Source organism: Trichomycterus rosablanca, chromosome 23 (genome assembly GCF_030014385.1).
Source record: "Trichomycterus rosablanca isolate fTriRos1 chromosome 23, fTriRos1.hap1, whole genome shotgun sequence".
In the NCBI taxonomy this organism is placed as follows: domain Eukaryota; kingdom Metazoa; phylum Chordata; class Actinopteri; order Siluriformes; family Trichomycteridae; genus Trichomycterus; species Trichomycterus rosablanca.
In genome coordinates, this window is record NC_086010.1 from 4,259,303 (window position 1) to 4,277,247 (window position 17,945).

The window sequence follows — 17,945 nt, forward strand, 5'->3', positions numbered from 1 at the left end:
TATGGAATGTGTTTCATCAATCTAAAACAATCCAGTGTGACAAATATGCAAAAATAGAAAAAAAGAGGAAGGACATCTGAAACTAGTTTTATGCAGGCAGTAGATTTTCCACATGGTTGGGAAGCAGAAGCTGCTGAAACATGTGTGACACTGTTCACACTCAAAGCTTTGCACTGCCAGTAGCTTTTTGTGATTTGTTTTTTCACTTATGTATTTTTTTTTTTACAAAAAAGTACATGCTCATTTACTCACAGAAACAGAACAGTTAAAGAAATAATTAGCCTATGTAAAAGCTTTACCATATTTACCTTAGGTTTTAGTGGAGCTCAGAACTACTTTTCAGCTTGCCATATGCTATGCTTTTTACAACTGAAATTGCCACACCCATCTAAGGTGACTGCATTATTTAAAAATTAACTATCTAGCTGATACATTTTGCTCTTTTGTCTTAACACCATGACTTTATATCATGCCATTTTAAGCGATTAGTACAATTTTTGCTGTTTTTTAAAATTTTTTTAACGTATTTTATAAATTTTATATTTCTGCTTTTTATTTTATATTGGGCTGAGTTATCTTAGTTATCAATAAACTTTATTTCACATGTAAGGCCTAGTCATACAAACAACTGCTGTTCACTGAGTTTTTTCAGGCTTCATAAATTAATAAAACAGATGCTTAAACAGCTTTCTACACAACATTAAACTGTAAACCGATGAGGCATAACATTATGACCATTATGACAATATTGCGTTGGTCCCCCTTTTGCTGCCCCAGACACAACAAACTGCGATGTATTCTGACACCTTTCTATCAGAACCAGCATGAACTATTTAGCAATTTGAGCTGCAGTAGCTCGTCTGTTGGATCGAACCACATGGGCCAGCCTTCACTCCCCTCGTGCATCAATGAGCATTGGCTGCCCATGACCCTGTCGCTGGTTTACCACTGTTCCTTCCTTGGACCACTTTTGATAGATACTGACCACTGCAGACCAGAAACACCTCACAAGAGCTGCAGTTTTGGAGATGCTCTGACCCAGTCATCTAGCCATCACAATTTCACAAACTCGCACAGATCCTCACACTCGCCCATTATTTCTGCTTCCAACATCAACTTTGAGGATAAAATGTTCACTTGCTGCCTAATATATCCCCCCCACTAACAGGTGCCGTGATGAAGAGATAATCAGTGTTATTCACTTCACCTGTCAGTGCTCATAATGTTATGCCTGGTCGGTGTGTAACACTAGTAAATGTACACATTGTAATCAGCCAGAAACAATATAACATGTCTTATTATGTTGCGCTAAATATAAAAGATTTAAATTGTCATACAAAGTCAGAAAGATTACTGAGAATAAGCAATTTAAGTATGCACTGTATTTCATGAACTGGTGAGCAGTATAATGTGGACATAGCATTGTTTGCTTGCTCAATCATACCCAGTCCAGTTAGTGGTGTCAATGCATAATTAAATTGTGCCATCATAAAACCAAAGAAGACGAATTTCCAGACATGGTAGAGGTGTGATATGGTCGTGCTATGTAAAATAAACAACCTTAATCAAATACTGTTAAGAAATTTTATTATTCATGTAATGTGAGAGTGTACAAATAATAAATAATCAGTTTTGTTTTCTGGTGGTAAACATTGCTTATAGCTTTTTTAAGAAACCACAAGCTAAAAAGAATCCTCAGAAATTAGAAAAATACTTTAAAAATGTAAACACAATTTAATTAAAGACGGACACATCTTAAATCATTTCCCAAAGTATCATTTCAGTAAATGCATTTACTAATTGTAAAATCTCTTTGCCACTAGATGTCAGTATAAGCACTCAGTGAAACTACCGGCTGGTTTTTATCCCATTATTCTCATCTCATCATCACTCTGTTCTTGACCACCTGCTTTACAGACTTCAAACATCTTGTCAGCTTTTTCTTTCTTCTTTCTTATCATATAATAATTTACATTTCACTGATGCAGTCAAGTAAAAAGATTTAATGGCATAACATTTTAAGTAATTTGAGGGCTAATATTAATTAAAACTAAGATTGAAACCAGACTTTGTAGCATTCTTACAAATACTCACCTCACTCATTCTGTGTTACATGGTTACTATAAACAGGGCGGCACGGTGGCTTAGTGGGTAGCACTGTCACCTTACAGCAAGAAGGTCTTGGGTTCAGTTCCCTGGTTGGGCGGTCCGGGTCCTTTCTGTGTTGAGTTTGCATGTTCTCCCCGTGTCTGCGTGGGTTTCCTATGGGAGCTCCGGTTTCCTCCCACAGTCCAAACACGTGCAAGTGAGGTGAATTGGAGACATAAAATTGTCCATGACTGTGTTTGACATTAAACTTGTGAACTGATGAATCTTGTGTAACCAGTAACTATCTGTTCTGTCATTAATGTAACCAGTGTGTAAAACATGACGTTAAAATCCTAATAAATAAATAAAATGTACCATAAACAGTGTTAAATACTTAAAATTTGATTTCTCAAATTCTCCCAAACACCAAATGTATTACAAAACACAAAGTAAAAATTAGGTGTTGATCTAAATCCTATCACAAAGTAATGAATTGAGTCGTGATCTAACCCTTGGAGAAGAATATGGAGAATATGTATTTATCTATACTGACCTCTAGTGGAGGAGAAGTCCATTGCCAACTAAAGAGTAATGAATGATGCATGATTTTCACTAAATCACAATCATTATTTATATATTTGTATATGCTTACAACTTCATATTTTCATGGAAATAGCACTGCAGTAACAGTACTGACTGTAAAACAAAACTGTAAAGTTAGAGCTGATGCGTTGTCCATGCCAGCCTTTAAGCTTATGACATTTCTTGACCACCCACGTTTCAGCAGCTTCTAATTCATGGCATATCTGTTTTTAAGTAGATTTTTCTTTACAATAGGGTGAGAGTGAACATTTTTGTCCTGTCAGATTTCCTATGAGGATCTAAAACCACTTAGTTTAAAAACATGGCACATTTTATGTACAAGCTGGAAACAGATGGCCTGTGATGTCAGACTTGGCACTGCAGTGCTACAATTTACCGCACCTCAAAATTAATGTGTATTGATTTTCTGTATGCTTTTAGACTGGAATCTCTATTATTTAAATCTTAATTATAAAACAAACTGCAATATGCATTAAATTTGAAGTATTTACAATTCTACAATACTAGAATGATGAAATAAAGTCAAGCCATTTAATGTATTCATGTCATTTATTGTTAGTGCTTTATAGTTTATACCACATGGAACAGCGAGAAGAATATCCAGACTTTATTTTCAAAAAGCTTTTTATTGTCCATAACACATGCTCCATTTCGCACAAATTCAGTTCTGACCTAAAATTGTGTATAACATCCATATGTAACCAAGGACAGTTAGATGCTTATCATCTCCACAAGCCCCATCTTATTTTAAAAGTGCATAATATGTAAATTCATGTATACAAACAGTTCAGTTATTTATTTGTAAGCACAATATATATCATGTAGCCTAAACATTCTGCCAGTAAATCCCCCAGAGTATAGTGAAGTGAGAGTAATAGAAAGTGAAAGTTAATGAAAGGAACAGCTTTTATATGCAGTATTTAAGAGGCACTAATGGCATGCTTCAGTAACAGCCCATCTAGATGAGTGCACTTTAAAATTTATCAATGATAAAGAAATATAATGCAGTAGAGGTATGATTCAAGTTCTGTTATTAAACTAAACCAGGAAAGGTATACATTCACAAAAATAAATGAATTATACTAGGTCAATGCCACGTTATTCTATTTAAATAGCAACAATAATGGCTTTTTGATCTATAAAAAAATGATTAGATAAAATTAAAAATGATTAGCATTTTATAAGAGCAGTATGAATGTCATTATTTTGTTCTCTGTCATTAACATTTCTATGGTAAGCTGCCATCTACTCCTTCTTCGTATAATAGACTATGAATCGATTCATAACCTTTATCTTAATGCGAGCACTAATGCACATTAGCCTGGTGAGCTCAAACACCTAAGAAAGAAATGGTCTGGTTTTCTATTCTAAATAACACTTAGACAACAGTATTCAATCTGACAGGGCCTGCAAAATGACATATCATTTATAACTAAATTGTTTGATACGGTATGGCTGGACTATTAGGGTAAGTGTAGTATATGATCGTAGTGCTTGTGTAGTGTCAGTCACATGCAGCAAATGTAAGGTGTAATAGCAGTGTTTTGTATTTTGTAGTGGTAACATAAAACAGCAAGCAAAAACATGCTATGCCATGTCATAAGCCTGTAGTGCTAGTTCTGGATAATGCCTATTTTGAGCTTTTGTGTTACAACAAGAGTCTGTTAGTCATAATGACGAAACCATATAAAGAACCGATATACAATCAATAGTTTTGCCGTTGTAGTGTCATTCAGGGTTTTAGTCAGTGTTGAAAGAGAAAAAATGCACATTATTCTGTGCTGTAGTGTATGAAAGGCTAAAAGTTACTGGACTGGATTAATAAAGACCAATTCTTAAATGGGAGCTTTGTGTAACAGTGAGATTTCACTAGCTCTATACAGGATGCTCAGAAACCCCTAAGCTCCAAACTTGTTTTGGTGCACTAATATGTAAAGCATTATGTTTAAAACAGCCAAATAGAGTTTTGCTGAATTATCAAACATAAACTACTGATTACAAAACACTCCCATGCATGGTTTATTTATATGTTTATTGTGGGTTAACTTTAGGCATAGCCCTCTGTTAGTATCTATGACTAATTATATTTCTGAGCCAATAGATCCACAAAAACTTGACTGATTCAGTCACAGAAATGATTAAAATCCCACGACTGCCATGACAACTGTATGTCTGTCATATGAATAATGCTTTTATGTGTATAAGGAATTTACTTATACAGATGTATTTTTAAATGGGCCACACACTGTAAGTTAACTTTGGACTTGGACTTTTAGCCTTGATAAGATCACAAATAAACTTCTGTTTAAACCCAGTTTAAGCACTCACAGTACTTAAAAACAGCATTTATATACTCCTTCAATCCTTCACAACTTAGCAAACTATCTACTAGTTCTTATTTTACTGTATTTTTTGTTTTTACTTTAATGTAAAAAAGGAAAAAAAAACCATGAAAAACTATGCATAACAAGGTTTTGTGGAATGTGGGTACTAACATTAATTCACATTCGCTTTAGACTAGTTTCTGTTAAAAATTTCTCAAATGCCAGCCATAGATTTGAACCCCATTTCATCTTGTTTTTTAATTTTTACTTGTAACGGGACAAACCACCACCAGCTGGAGTAAACCTGTCTCTCATTGCTCATTTCCATTTTCACAATAGCAATTATTTTTCTATGAGGGTCTCTCTAAAGCGCAGAAATTTTAAGAAATATTGAGGATACAATAAAATAGACACAAGGTCTGTGGCAGCAGTAGTAACCTGCCTCTCTAGATCAGAAGACATAAGAGGTGAGTTTAGAACAATGAGATACTGAAGGAACACACCATAGATCTATATGGAATACATAAGGTGTCGTTTGCATGGGTAAGTGAAGCAGAGCAGTGAAATCACTTGCACCTCCTCAGCGCCTCCTGCATCCTTTCCTGCACATTCTCCATCTTCTCGGCCCACTCCTCCCCCAGGCCTTCCTCATCATCACCGATGATGGCAGAGTAGCCCATCAGAGCAATGAGGCCGATGCAGAAAAGGTATGTGAGGCGTGTGCACAGGTTTTCCATCACCCTTTGATCTCCATGTGAGTGGGTCATGTAGACTTCAAGAATTGGACGGCTAAAGAGCTTGGGCTTGCCCATGACACCATCATAGAGCGTGTGCAGGTTTTGGTCACCCATGTCGTTTGCATAGCTCTCCTCAAAGTTGTCCCGCTTACGCTGCTTGTTCTTGGGCCGTGCCTCAACCACCTCCATGTACTTACGGAACTGGTGTTTGAGGTTCTCCTCCACACGGCAGTACTGGCCATCCAATGTCTCCTTCTTGATCTGCAGCAAGGCATTGCGGTTCTGCGCCGATATCTGGTCCAGAGCCCGGTTCACACTGCCAAACTCACGCTTCAGAGTTTGGATTTCCTCGTCATCCACGTGATGGAGGACGACACGCATCAGAGAGCCAGCAACACCAAAGATGGGGTTTACCACGGCAGCTGCCGATGAGATGGTAGCTATGCACTCCAGCACTTTAATCACACCATGTTTCAGCTTGTCCCGGTCCTCTACGATATCGATGTCAGCCATGACAGAGTGGTAATGAGACACTGTAAGAGGGTCCTAATGGAGAGGAGGAGAAAAGTTAGATTTTAACCATGTTAGCATTTTATCCACAACAGTCACTAAAAACTTAATTTAGAACTATAAATAGTAAATAAATAGCAAATTAATATGACAAGAACTGACTATTATTATCTTGACCCAAACCAGTCAGTGGTATCAAACAAGCACATTATACTAGGTTACAAAATGCAATAGGATTTTTTTTAATTGCAGCATTTAAAAAATCGTGTCACAAAGAATGTTATTTTTTTTATTAAAACAATTATTGTTCTAAAAAATAATTTGATGGTGCAGAAGTTTGTCACTGAACTTCCTAGATGGTAACTATTACTTCAGGTAATAACTATTCTGTGCTCATTGAAACAGGGCTAGTTTAATTACTCCTGTCAAAAGTACTGTGGTATTTTGCTAAAGTCAGGAAGAAAAGTCATAGTCACCTAACTGTAACAATTCGTCCTTATGGTCTGATATAAACTGAGAACTACCATAAAACACGTCCAAAATGAACTTGAACACATCATGTTACCCACGCTACGGCAGCTTCTTATTATTAGCAGACCAGCGGTTCATGGATTACATCTGAGCAGACTTAATAATTTATTTAGCTCTTCTGTTTTTTTTTTGTCAAAACTTGCCCTATGACATTTTATAACATTGTACACCAACTTAAAAAACTAGGTTGCTTTTTGTATGTTGTTTATTCAACATATTTTAAAAACCCCAAAAAATGTATGTGTTCCAAATATTTTGTTACAGAAAAAGAAAAAAAAAATGCAGAAATGATTAAAATTCCAAAACAAGAATCCCAATCATCATAAACAATACACAAGTGTCAATAAAACTTCAACTGTATCTGAATTTAAAGCCCTTACTGCATAATATAATATACTGTAATATATTTCCAGATGTTTTAGGGTTGCCAGGCTCACATTTAGTCTTTTGCCTGCAGCACTGGTAACCTACAAAATGCAAAACAAAACATTTTGCATATTGCTGAGCAACGAAAAGTGAGCCACATGTTCTGCTTAAAAAAGATCAATGCATTTTTAAGATGCTTTTAGTATTTATAGTGACCATGCATCAATTCTGTCTGAAATTAAAGGATTTTAAATACTCCCAATATTTCAGGTTTAACTGTTCAACACTATAATGATTCAGCATTTAGTTTGAATAATAAAGAGACAATAAGAGCAAACCAATGTAAAGAAAGCAAATATTTATTTTGTGCAAACAGGTCAAACAGTTTGGTCTACAGTAGCAAAATATCTGAATAACTATAATGAGCAGCAATATATATACACACACACATTTGGTGCAAAACTTACAGCTTTACATTCAGCATTACTAGGATTTGCAATAGTATATAATATTTTGAAAACAAAAATTGGAATATAAATTTTGGAATTTTAAGTGCTTATTTAAATCACAAAAAAACACAGTTGCATGCAAGAAAAAATAGTTTTCCTATAGCTCATTTAAGTATATTTGTTTTTGTTGATTGATTTCCCATGATCACTCATAGGAAACTAAGACGACGACATTAAAACAGCCTTTTAGTGCATTTGGAATCTCGGCTATTAGTTACACTGGTCCAGCACCTCTTGCATCTTAGCCTGAATGTCCTGGACTCTTGGGGTCCATTTCTCCTTAACCTCATCTTCATCATCCTCTGTGACGACTTGGTAAGCCATTAGTGCCATGAGGCCGATTTGAAAAAGATGGGCCAGGTGAGCACATTTGGCCTCCATAATCTTTTTGTCCTTGTGACAGTGATCCATGTAGACATTCAGCAGTGGCCTCCCAAAAATATAGAAATGCCTATTGCCCATGATACCCTTATAAAACACATCCAAGCTCAGAGTGCCCTTGTCCTTTTCATAGGTCTTCTCAAAATCCTTTGTATACTGACTGCCATTGTTAGGGTCTGTCCTGACCCTGTCCACCATGGTGTTTAAGGCATTATACTGGTGCTTTATGAACTCTTCGTACTTTCCAAAGACTTCGTTGACCTCATTTATGCGGATCTGGCGCAAGGTCAGCTTGTTCTTCTCAGAGATGCTCTCCAGCTTGTTATGGATTTGCTGGAAGTCTTTGTCCATTTCTTGACCTTCATCTTCCACCAGACCCTTCCTCACCACACTAACCAGTGAGGTGACTATGCCAAACAGTGGATCAATGGAGGAGGCAAAGGAAGAAACTTTCTCCACATAACCAAGCACCTTGGCTGCGGTCTGTTTGATCTGCTCCTTTTCTGCCATGGAGAGGGTCACAGGCCTTTTGCACAGTTAGCCTTTGGTCCCCTGCGGATCTGGAAAAAAAGGAAAATGTTGTTAGGTAACAAACAAAAACAGCTTTAGACAAGCTAATAACTACACATATTATTTAAAGGCTAGGCAATAATTTACAATTTACAGATGAGTAATATTTATGGAAAAATACTTTTACTTTTGTTCTAGTAAGGTATTGGGCTGAAATAAGCTACCAGAACAGACACCTTGTGAAGCAGTTTCATTCTAAAGAAGACCAGTACCACCAGGATGTTTCATTTTAAGTTACCCTCCCCTCCAAGGAAACAAGCAGAATTTGAATACAGTATCTCTAAAGTATCTGCACTTACTGTTTTATCTCTAATTGTCACCTGTGTGAGTCAAGTATCCAGTGTCACTATTGTTAATGTAAATGTAAATGTTCCAATAAAAGCAAACCAATATATCTCTACCCCCCCCCCCCCCCCACCAATATAACAGGTTGCTGTCCAGTTCTGAAACTGTAGAGCAAAGAAACCTATGATGTAGCATTACAAGACATTTGACACATCTAAAATACCCATAAGTAATTATTGTTAAGATTATCTGATAGATGAGATATTAAAAGAGTCTCAGATTAAAATGTTAAAGGAAAAGAATTGTAGTTTCTTAAAAAAAAAAAAAAGACTAAGATATTGTGCTAATATATTATGCTTTCAGATAAAATGTAAATAAGGGTATGAGGTTTCATATTTAAACACCCTAAGCAACAGTTTTTTTGCAATTCTGCAACCTGGTCTATCTGTATCCAGCACTTTAACACGAATCAAACATCTGTATTAAGCAACTGCTCATGCATAGTAAACCTTTATAGCCAAAATAAATGTTGTGTAACATTAAATTGCAAAATACAAGGAAGAATGACAACAAAGCTTTGCTCATTGTTAGGCTAACCTGGTTAGCTTGAATGGAAAACAAATAGCTTAGGTTAAATCGTCAAACAGCAAAATCTATGTAGAATTACACGGCGCTAAGCATGCCTGGTAAAACAATGAATAGAAGAAAAGGAAAGAGGCCCAGGCTAAGGATCTTACCTGTGTTTCTGTCTGTAGCTGTTCCCTTCCTAATGGTGCTGCTGTGTTTTTCAAGCAGGAAGCCACTGTCTCACTCTCGGACTGAGAGACCGCCCCGGCCTGTGTGCCATTTATGGGCAGAATGAGGGAGTGACTCACTTCTGAGCAATGTATGCTGGGTTGGGGATGGGGGAGGAGGAAAGAAAAATGCAGCCGCTCCACAATCCCTTCTAACAGCTCAGAAAATGGCTGCCACGCTCCTCTCTGCTCGGTTGGGAGGGACTTGAAACTACGCATTCATTCAGCGAAAGCAATTTTACAAATGGGCATAACTAACTATGACTAGCGGACAACAAAATCAGGAAATGAATTCCATTGTTGGTTGAGGTGATCAGGTTAGAATTAAGATGAACTAGAAGTTCCAGATAAACTGCCATGTATAATGGAGAAAAATGTCACTACTGAATGTAAAAAAGTGAATTGCAGATCAGGAATGTGGTTTGTAAGCCTAAAGAACAGCTACACGTCTCTCATGCAGTTGCTCCCACTGAAACGTAATTCTTTTCAGCTGCTCATTTAAACAGGTGCGAGAGACGTTGAAAACAAAGCCGTGTTCATATTAAAGACCGTCAGGTGGTACTTCATGGTCCAAATCTGATGCGCTTCATAGTCTAGTTATGTATAGTTAGGGTAAAAAGTCAACATACAGTGCCTTAAAATGGCATCTATTTTTGTCATTTATTTATTTGAAATCATCAAACATTTTAATGAAGACAACCTAAGTAAACACAATACATTTTGTCTTTGTTTCATAAATCACACCAGCTGACCAAGTGTGAAAAAGTAAGTGTCCCCTTAACACTATATGTTTGAATAATTGGAGATCAGTCGCATTGTTGTAGAGTATTCTGTCTGAGTATCCAACGTCTTTAGACATGAACTGTATATTAAAGGTTCTGTCACAACATCTTAATGGGATGAGGCCACTTCAGGACCATCAGGGACAGATGATTCCACTGTTTGCGTCTTCGGTGTAACATACATTTGACTGTTGAGTCTAGTTTTTCTCATTTGAGGATGAATGGTGGTTCTCTGGAGTCCTAAAACCTGATCTTACTGAAACTGATCTGTAACAATTGCCAGACATATCTCACTCCCTTTTCTGAATTTCTTTTAATTGCAAACTGGTTTATCCTGTAAAAGGGCACAGGACACCACAACCTCACTTGCATCTAGTAACAGTTCACCCTGTTATTAAAAGTAAAAGACAACCAAAGTACCATGAGGAAACCCACAAGGACTCAAAACACAATATTTCTTAGATGCTGACCAAAGGCAAAGAATAAACCCATGTCACCCACTCTACCAGTTTCATCATTATTAGTTCGAATAACACAAATTTTGCTGGAAACACACTTTTAAATTATTAGAAATTTAACCATTTCTCATGATTAAAAACTGTGCGATCATATGAAAAATTAACTCTTATTGTTGCCTAAAGCAATGCAAGAAAAATGTTTTGGTGGGAAAGTTGAGGCTTATGCTCTTAAAGCCTTGACTGAGCATGACACATTGACTGTTTGATTACAATTCAATTTATCAATCCTCTTGATAAAGTATCAAAACAGTATCAGTTTACAAATCTCTTCTCAGTTAACACCTGTAAACAGATAAAGATGGTGTAAAAATTCTGTTCTCAAGAAGCTCTTTGTTTACCTGAAGGCAATGCCATAAATAAAACATAATTTTGTTCTCAAGAAGCTTTTTTAAGGAAGTATATATGGTCCAAATATCTAAACAACGCAAAGCATGTAAAGCAGAGTTGTTTGGTTGATTAGGTTGTAAAATTATGTATAAACATGGTCATTTTCACTACACCAATCACTTCTTAAAACGTATGGGTTTAGTATTTAAGAGCTTTACAGTGTTACAATACACAGCCTGCATGAGAAGTTCTCTAACATTTAATTAGAACATGTAAATATTTATGTCTTTTGGAAGGAGGACAGAATGGCTTCAGGGTATGAACATAACCTTATGTGAGTGGTAATGATATGGATAAGATACTACGCAAGTTCAAATTGCTTTCCATAGAAGCAGGCAGTTCTGAATTCCAAATAATTCTGGTTAAATGTTAAAAATTACATCACATTGTACAAACAATGCCAACCAATGTTTATCAGGGTCTATCCAGTATACAAACTATGCAAAGCAAATGTTGCAACATGCATCAAATTAAGCAGTAACACTAAATAACACTAAAGACAACTTGCACCAAGTAGATTTATCCCTTTGCATGACTTTTGTACAATAAGAATCAAGGTTACTTTTAGCAATAATGGAGGTGAATTGAGTAAAAGTAACATATGTACACTAATAAAATGTCTTCTATAAGATATTAAGGCACAAAATTTAACTGTATTGAGGAGATTCTTCAATTTATTTTCATTAACCCTTTTACTGCACCTAATCTAAACTAGAAACCCTGTCTGGCATTCAATTAGGAAACTGTATTCATGTATGTTTAAAATTCCCCTTCCCATTCAATTAAATGTGCAAGTTATCATCTGCTTTTATTTCTGGAAGACTGGTAGGCGAACAACTTACACATAAGCGTATCCACAATAGATCAACCAGATTTATACCAACTAGACAGAAGATACATCTGGTAGAATTTATCTGTAATTTAACAACATCAACTGGTATGAAAGCAGTTACCCCGGCACTTTGTGAATAAGATTGAGCACCACTAACTTAAAACAGAGTTTCTACAGTGAAAACAGTCCAATGTCATTTAGACGTTTATCACTGTAGAGATGATTCTGTGAGTACTTTCATCAAACCATTAACTGAACCAGTCAAAACATGAAGCATATTTGTTAAAAAACGCCCAACAGAGCTTTTTAAATGCAAATAATTGTGTATTGTTTTTTAGTAAAGACGTCAAGCGACATGAGAACAATGTATTGGAGGTTTTGCTTTTCATCACACATATTCTGCATGCTGCAATGGAAAAGCAATGATGTGTGTGTGTTGCATTTTACAACTTTCAACTGTAGTGACTGCATTTCAATTTGCCACTAATTCATCTACATACTTTAGGCACTGACCATCAAATGCATTTATACATGTAACTAGGGTTTAAAAAAAAAACTTTATTAAACAAGATTTTTTTCCATTTACTTTATTAGTTTAAACTTTAAAGTAATGGTGATTAGTTCGTGATGTAGCCATGTCAGCTTTTTGTGAATAGGATTGTGTACCACTGACTTTTAGCACAGTTTGTGCAGCATCTTCGCCGTCTAGTATTATTTGAGATAAATCTAATGCACAGATATTGAGTGACTAGTTGGCAAGTCTCTAATAGTTTATTATTCCAGTGAAACTGGAAATTCCCTTTGAAACATGTTTGTTTTTATTATGTGGGTTGTCCTGTGAATCATTACTAATGGCCTTTGAGCTTGCAATGCTTTTAAATAGAAAGAACTGTATACAATAATTTGGGTCATTTCATAATTCACTAACCCAGCCATAGGGGGCAGTGATTTACATGTTTTGAATTTATAACCACATTTTTACCCACACTAAATACAAAGACAACTTGCTCATGAGCTCATCAAACAGGAGGCCAGATTTAACCCTTTACATGCCAAATCATTTTAGGTACAAAAAGTAGAAATGCACAATTATAATTAGCTGTGATAAATGATCACATGTGCACTTGCTAAATATGAACCAGTTATTAATCCTTTAGCAGGATTTATATTTACAACCAAAATTGGTTACACTAAATATGAAAACAACTTTACTGTGCGGCCACTAGTTGGTGCTCAAATTTCACCCATTACAAGAAAAGATAGACTTTACAGATTTTATAGTTATTGTAGTTATACAACGAAACTTTGTTTTGTAGCTCTCAGTGAGACCAGCAGCAATAATAAAATAAAAATAAGATACAAATATTTTTAACAAAAAACATAAAAATATGACTTGGCACAACACAAAATAAGCTAAAATTATTTTGAAATACAGAGTATTTACATGGTGATTATGGATATATATACACAGGGTTTGAACAGTGCTTGAATAAGGTTAATAATAAGGTGAATAGTACATGGCTTATATTCTTAAGCACTAGCAATCAAAAATGCAGTTCTTATTGCATGTATTTGTTTTAATTCAAGCCACGAAATGCGACTTTTATGATTTGCTTTCTTGACTTTATTTAAGCTTTAGATGTTTTGCTCTCTCCTTAAACATTTCATTACATCTAGTCCGCTCTAGGAAACATTTGTCATCATTCCAAAATAACAAAATAATTCTTATTTACTAGGTGACTGTGTATTTATTTATTTATTAGGATTTTAACGTCATGACAGGACAGGTCATTACTGGTTACACAAGATTCATCAGTTCAAATCTTTAATGTCAAACACAGTCATGGACAATTTTGTATCTCCAATTCACTTTGTATCACCTCACCTGCATGCCTTTGTACTGTGGGAGGAAACCGGAGCTCCCGGAGGAAACCCACACAGACACGGGGAGAACATGCAAACTCCACACAGGGTGTATTTATAGTGCAGAAGTTGGGAGCAACCAGTATAACTTTTATTATGATGTATCTTTACTTAAACTTGCAAGTAATTTTTTTTTCTTTTTGATTACAGAAATCCTGCTGTGGGAGACAATTCCTTCTTTTTGAAAATCATGACTGGTATGTAAAGGGTTAAAATTGTATTATGGCCATTTTGCTTATATATTAATAATTGGCTTTAGTACAGTTATTTCTATACTACAAGATACACTGCATAAACAAGAACACATTTTATATTTTACATAGTAAAGATTATTATCATTTTAAAACCTATTATTCTTTAAAAAGTCTCTATTGTGGGAGGGGCTGTCAAGGGTAACCACACCCTTCACAGCCATCTGTGAATAAATGCTTCATAATGTATATAGATTTAATACTTTTTAGTTCCACAATAAATAATTGAAAGAATCAAGTAAGTATAAGTTCAAAATAAATTATGTACAATAAATTGTTTGTTTCACCAACATCATGCAGTTAAACAGTTAAAAACACTCTGGGTCGCAGCATATACATAACCGGTCTGCCAGGAGCAATTCAGGCATGAGGACTGAGGCTTGTTGTATATAAAAACAAGTTTATTTAGGCCAGGTACAGTCCCCATTGGCTCACAAGCTATACAGACGTATAGGTCAAATCACTAATCAATTAATTATTATTATTTTTAGTATTAATTCTTGAACCCACTGGCCTGCTGCAGTAGAGTAGTAAACTTAACTGTGTGGGAGTCAAGGAAGTAAGCAGCCTTCTCTACTTTCATTTCTGTGAGGAGCGGCCATCTTTAAATCTCTATGTCAATACACACAAGGGGAGTTTATGTATTTAATTTGACTACCAAAGTTACACAAAACATGGCAGACTATATAATTTGCATTAAATAATTCAGTTGGAGTGCCTTTCCTGTTTTCTGTTCCCTTTTTTAACAGTTTCTTTTCATTCTTTGACAGATCATACTCTGGCTGCTAAAGTTAGCACTTCCCACAGACTGCAGCTCTAAGACCAAGGAAAAAAACTACAGAAAATCTACTTTATTGATCCATAACACAATGAAACACATTCTTAAGTTTGTAAGTAGCTCAAAAGAATCCACATGCACTTCACAACACAACACAATCCAAGTCTTCCCTTCAAACTCAGCTATAGCTCCCCCTAGCAGCCTTTCCATACTCCCTTGCTTGTTCTTAGGATAAAGTAATTTGCATTTCTTCTTTAATCCAGTATAAATATAACATCTTCAAAAGGCCATAGATGAGCCCTAGCATCTAATATACCCATCCACCAATTGTTAGCCAAGCCAATGGCCAACATAGACTCTCTTACCTTTTCAGAGAGCTACCTTCCACACCAAAGTCCCAATATCGAATGTACTTCTTCTTCCCAGCATACCCTGCAAATAGGAAACCTCCATGTTAGCTCTCTCTGTAGGGGTGTTCATATTAGTCCATATCATTTTCTGGCCCACTAAAAGGTCCTAGTGATTCAAAAAGGGCCCATTAGGGACCTAAGGAACACAGGTCACCACTTGCTATAGACAAATGGTATGTATGCAGCCATTTAATGGGCAGCCCCATCCTCTAGCTACACATGTCCTCCCCCAGTAACATTCAAATATTCCAGCCTTCCAACAGACACATAGCCTGTACAGAGAATCAGCTGAGTCTGTGGAGAATGCTGTAGGCACAGAGTCTCTGTAGAGCCTTTGAGAGGATGTCAGGCACTGCCACTTGCTCCAAAGGGTCAGAATATATTAAGGAAGGCAAGTATGAGTTTAAATTGAGATAATTATATGGAATTAAAGATGGTAAATTAGAAAAAAGTCACTGAAATATAAGGCGTACTCTAAGAGTGCAAGAGGTAAGGGAACCTACTGACCTCTCCAAAGGTGCAAGTGTTTATCCACAAATAAAGACCTTATTATGACTCTAAATAAATGCAGCAAATACCCTTAATTGCATTCTATATTTGACCTGTTTGTTTTGTACTTACTGGAAAACATATAGTTAAGAACTAATAAGACCATTATTTGAACAGACCATTATTTTATAATTATTTCTTTGTTTTGACTTCTATATTTTCAGCGTGTTGGTGGTTACGCAGCTCACTCCATATTACTGTAAACACGTTTAACAACAATTTTTATGGTAAAAAGAAGTCATGTACTAAAAGAAAAAACACACTGCTGCGCATTTATTGTCTGCTGCGCATTAAACGCATTATGCGTCGTTATGGTCACACCGCACCCAAAATAAAGGTTCAAAAACGGTTTGGTTTGTACTAGTTATTCTACTGTAAAATGGTTGATGAGAAACACTTATGTATATCTCATATACATACATGTATATCTGATACCCTGTGTATATGTTTGTCCATTTTAAATGAGCGAATATTTATACGAACGCATTATGGCGCACAGAAGGATCTAAACCAAACGCTTTCTGGAACAGCTGTCCACGCAAAGAAAGACATTTTCTGAAGGTAAAATTCCAGTGACAGCAGTCAGGAGCAGATATTTAAAGCACCGGCGAGTCTGGACTTGTCCTTTACATATATGTTGTCTTCCTAAAGAAGCCCCCTCACCCCAGCCCACTTAAACACAGTAAACAAAGGTGCTAGACCTTAAACTACACTCACAATTTCTGGATTAGGCTGCTAATTTCAGCTACCCACGTTATTATACAATAACATAAATTCGCAAAATCAGTTACAATCCCTGTTGTGGAAGTGCACATGAAATTTAGTGATTTTGCACAATGAACAGGTGCACCAGCAGCTGCTAACCAACCAACTGCCTCATCACAAACTGATGCTCGGTGTAACGTGATCAACTGTCCGCCTGGATCAGGTTTCATTCTGACTGAACCTGCTATACAAACCTCAAGAATACAAAATAAATCCACATAGTCAGAGCAGGATATCAAACATTTTATTTCAAAATTAAATCCCGTATTAATGTTCATGAAACAATAAAGTCTGGCTAACCAACATGCATTCGCGACAGTCCTCTTATAGCACACTGTGTTTGAATCAATTATAGCTACATGAAGAATCTCCTTAATGGCGTGGAAGAGAGCTGGACAATTGGTGGGAGCCAAAATAAATCAACCACCTACAAAATACAGTAAGCATCATTCAAAATAAGAATTTCTTTATTAGTACTGATGTTTGGCTTAGCAGTTTAAAGCCAACTGGGCAGTTAAAATACCATACATTAGTTATTTACCTGCTCATCTGTGGGCTTTGTCTGATTTGCAAATGTCTAACTTGGGATTTACTTAAATGACAGTGAAGTTTGGCTATTAAACGTCTTTTATTTAAGAAAAGGCTTTGGTACACCAGATGTTTAATACAATTGCATTGCCTTCCGTAAAAAGACAGAGAAATTAAAACAAGGATGTCATTGTGTCTTATAGAGGGGCAGAACTATACATTTATGTGGCAACATTTAGAAGTAGAAGGTGCATAAATATTTGTTATAATTTTTACAAAGGTAGTCTGTTGACTTCACTTAAGCTTTTCCCCTGCTTAATGCAGACACAATTACATTCATGTTCTCATTTTTTTATTCTCATAGCTTAAAAAGTTTGAAGGAAAACTAGTGCAGTGTTTAAAGCTTTAGAAGGACACATTTGCCAGTAAAATGACTTTTACTTCTTTGTTTTTTCACTGGTGCTGAAAATAATCTATTTTTCTTGAATTAAATATTAATGGGTGCATCTTCCTCCTCTCACCTG

General features: G+C 35.9%; 2 protein-coding genes across 2 annotated transcripts; both read right to left on the reverse strand.

Moving 5' to 3' along the window:
• Window positions 1–3,221: 3,221 nt before the first annotated feature.
• rpz (rapunzel) lies at window positions 3,222–15,569 on the reverse strand. Its single transcript, XM_062985801.1, has 2 exons — window positions 15,535–15,569; window positions 3,222–6,298 (listed from the first exon to the last, which is right to left on the reverse strand). Exon 2 carries the CDS (start codon window positions 6,263–6,265, stop codon window positions 5,582–5,584), a length of 684 nt encoding a protein of 227 aa, XP_062841871.1. The 5' UTR covers window positions 6,266–6,298; window positions 15,535–15,569; the 3' UTR covers window positions 3,222–5,581.
• On the reverse strand, window positions 7,532–9,789 carry rpz2 (rapunzel 2). The gene is made up of 2 exons (XM_062985802.1): window positions 9,642–9,789; window positions 7,532–8,609 (listed from the first exon to the last, which is right to left on the reverse strand). The coding sequence occupies exon 2, from the start codon at window positions 8,557–8,559 to the stop codon at window positions 7,879–7,881; it is 681 nt and encodes a 226-aa protein (XP_062841872.1). The 5' UTR covers window positions 8,560–8,609; window positions 9,642–9,789; the 3' UTR covers window positions 7,532–7,878.
• Window positions 15,570–17,945: the final 2,376 nt, after the last annotated feature.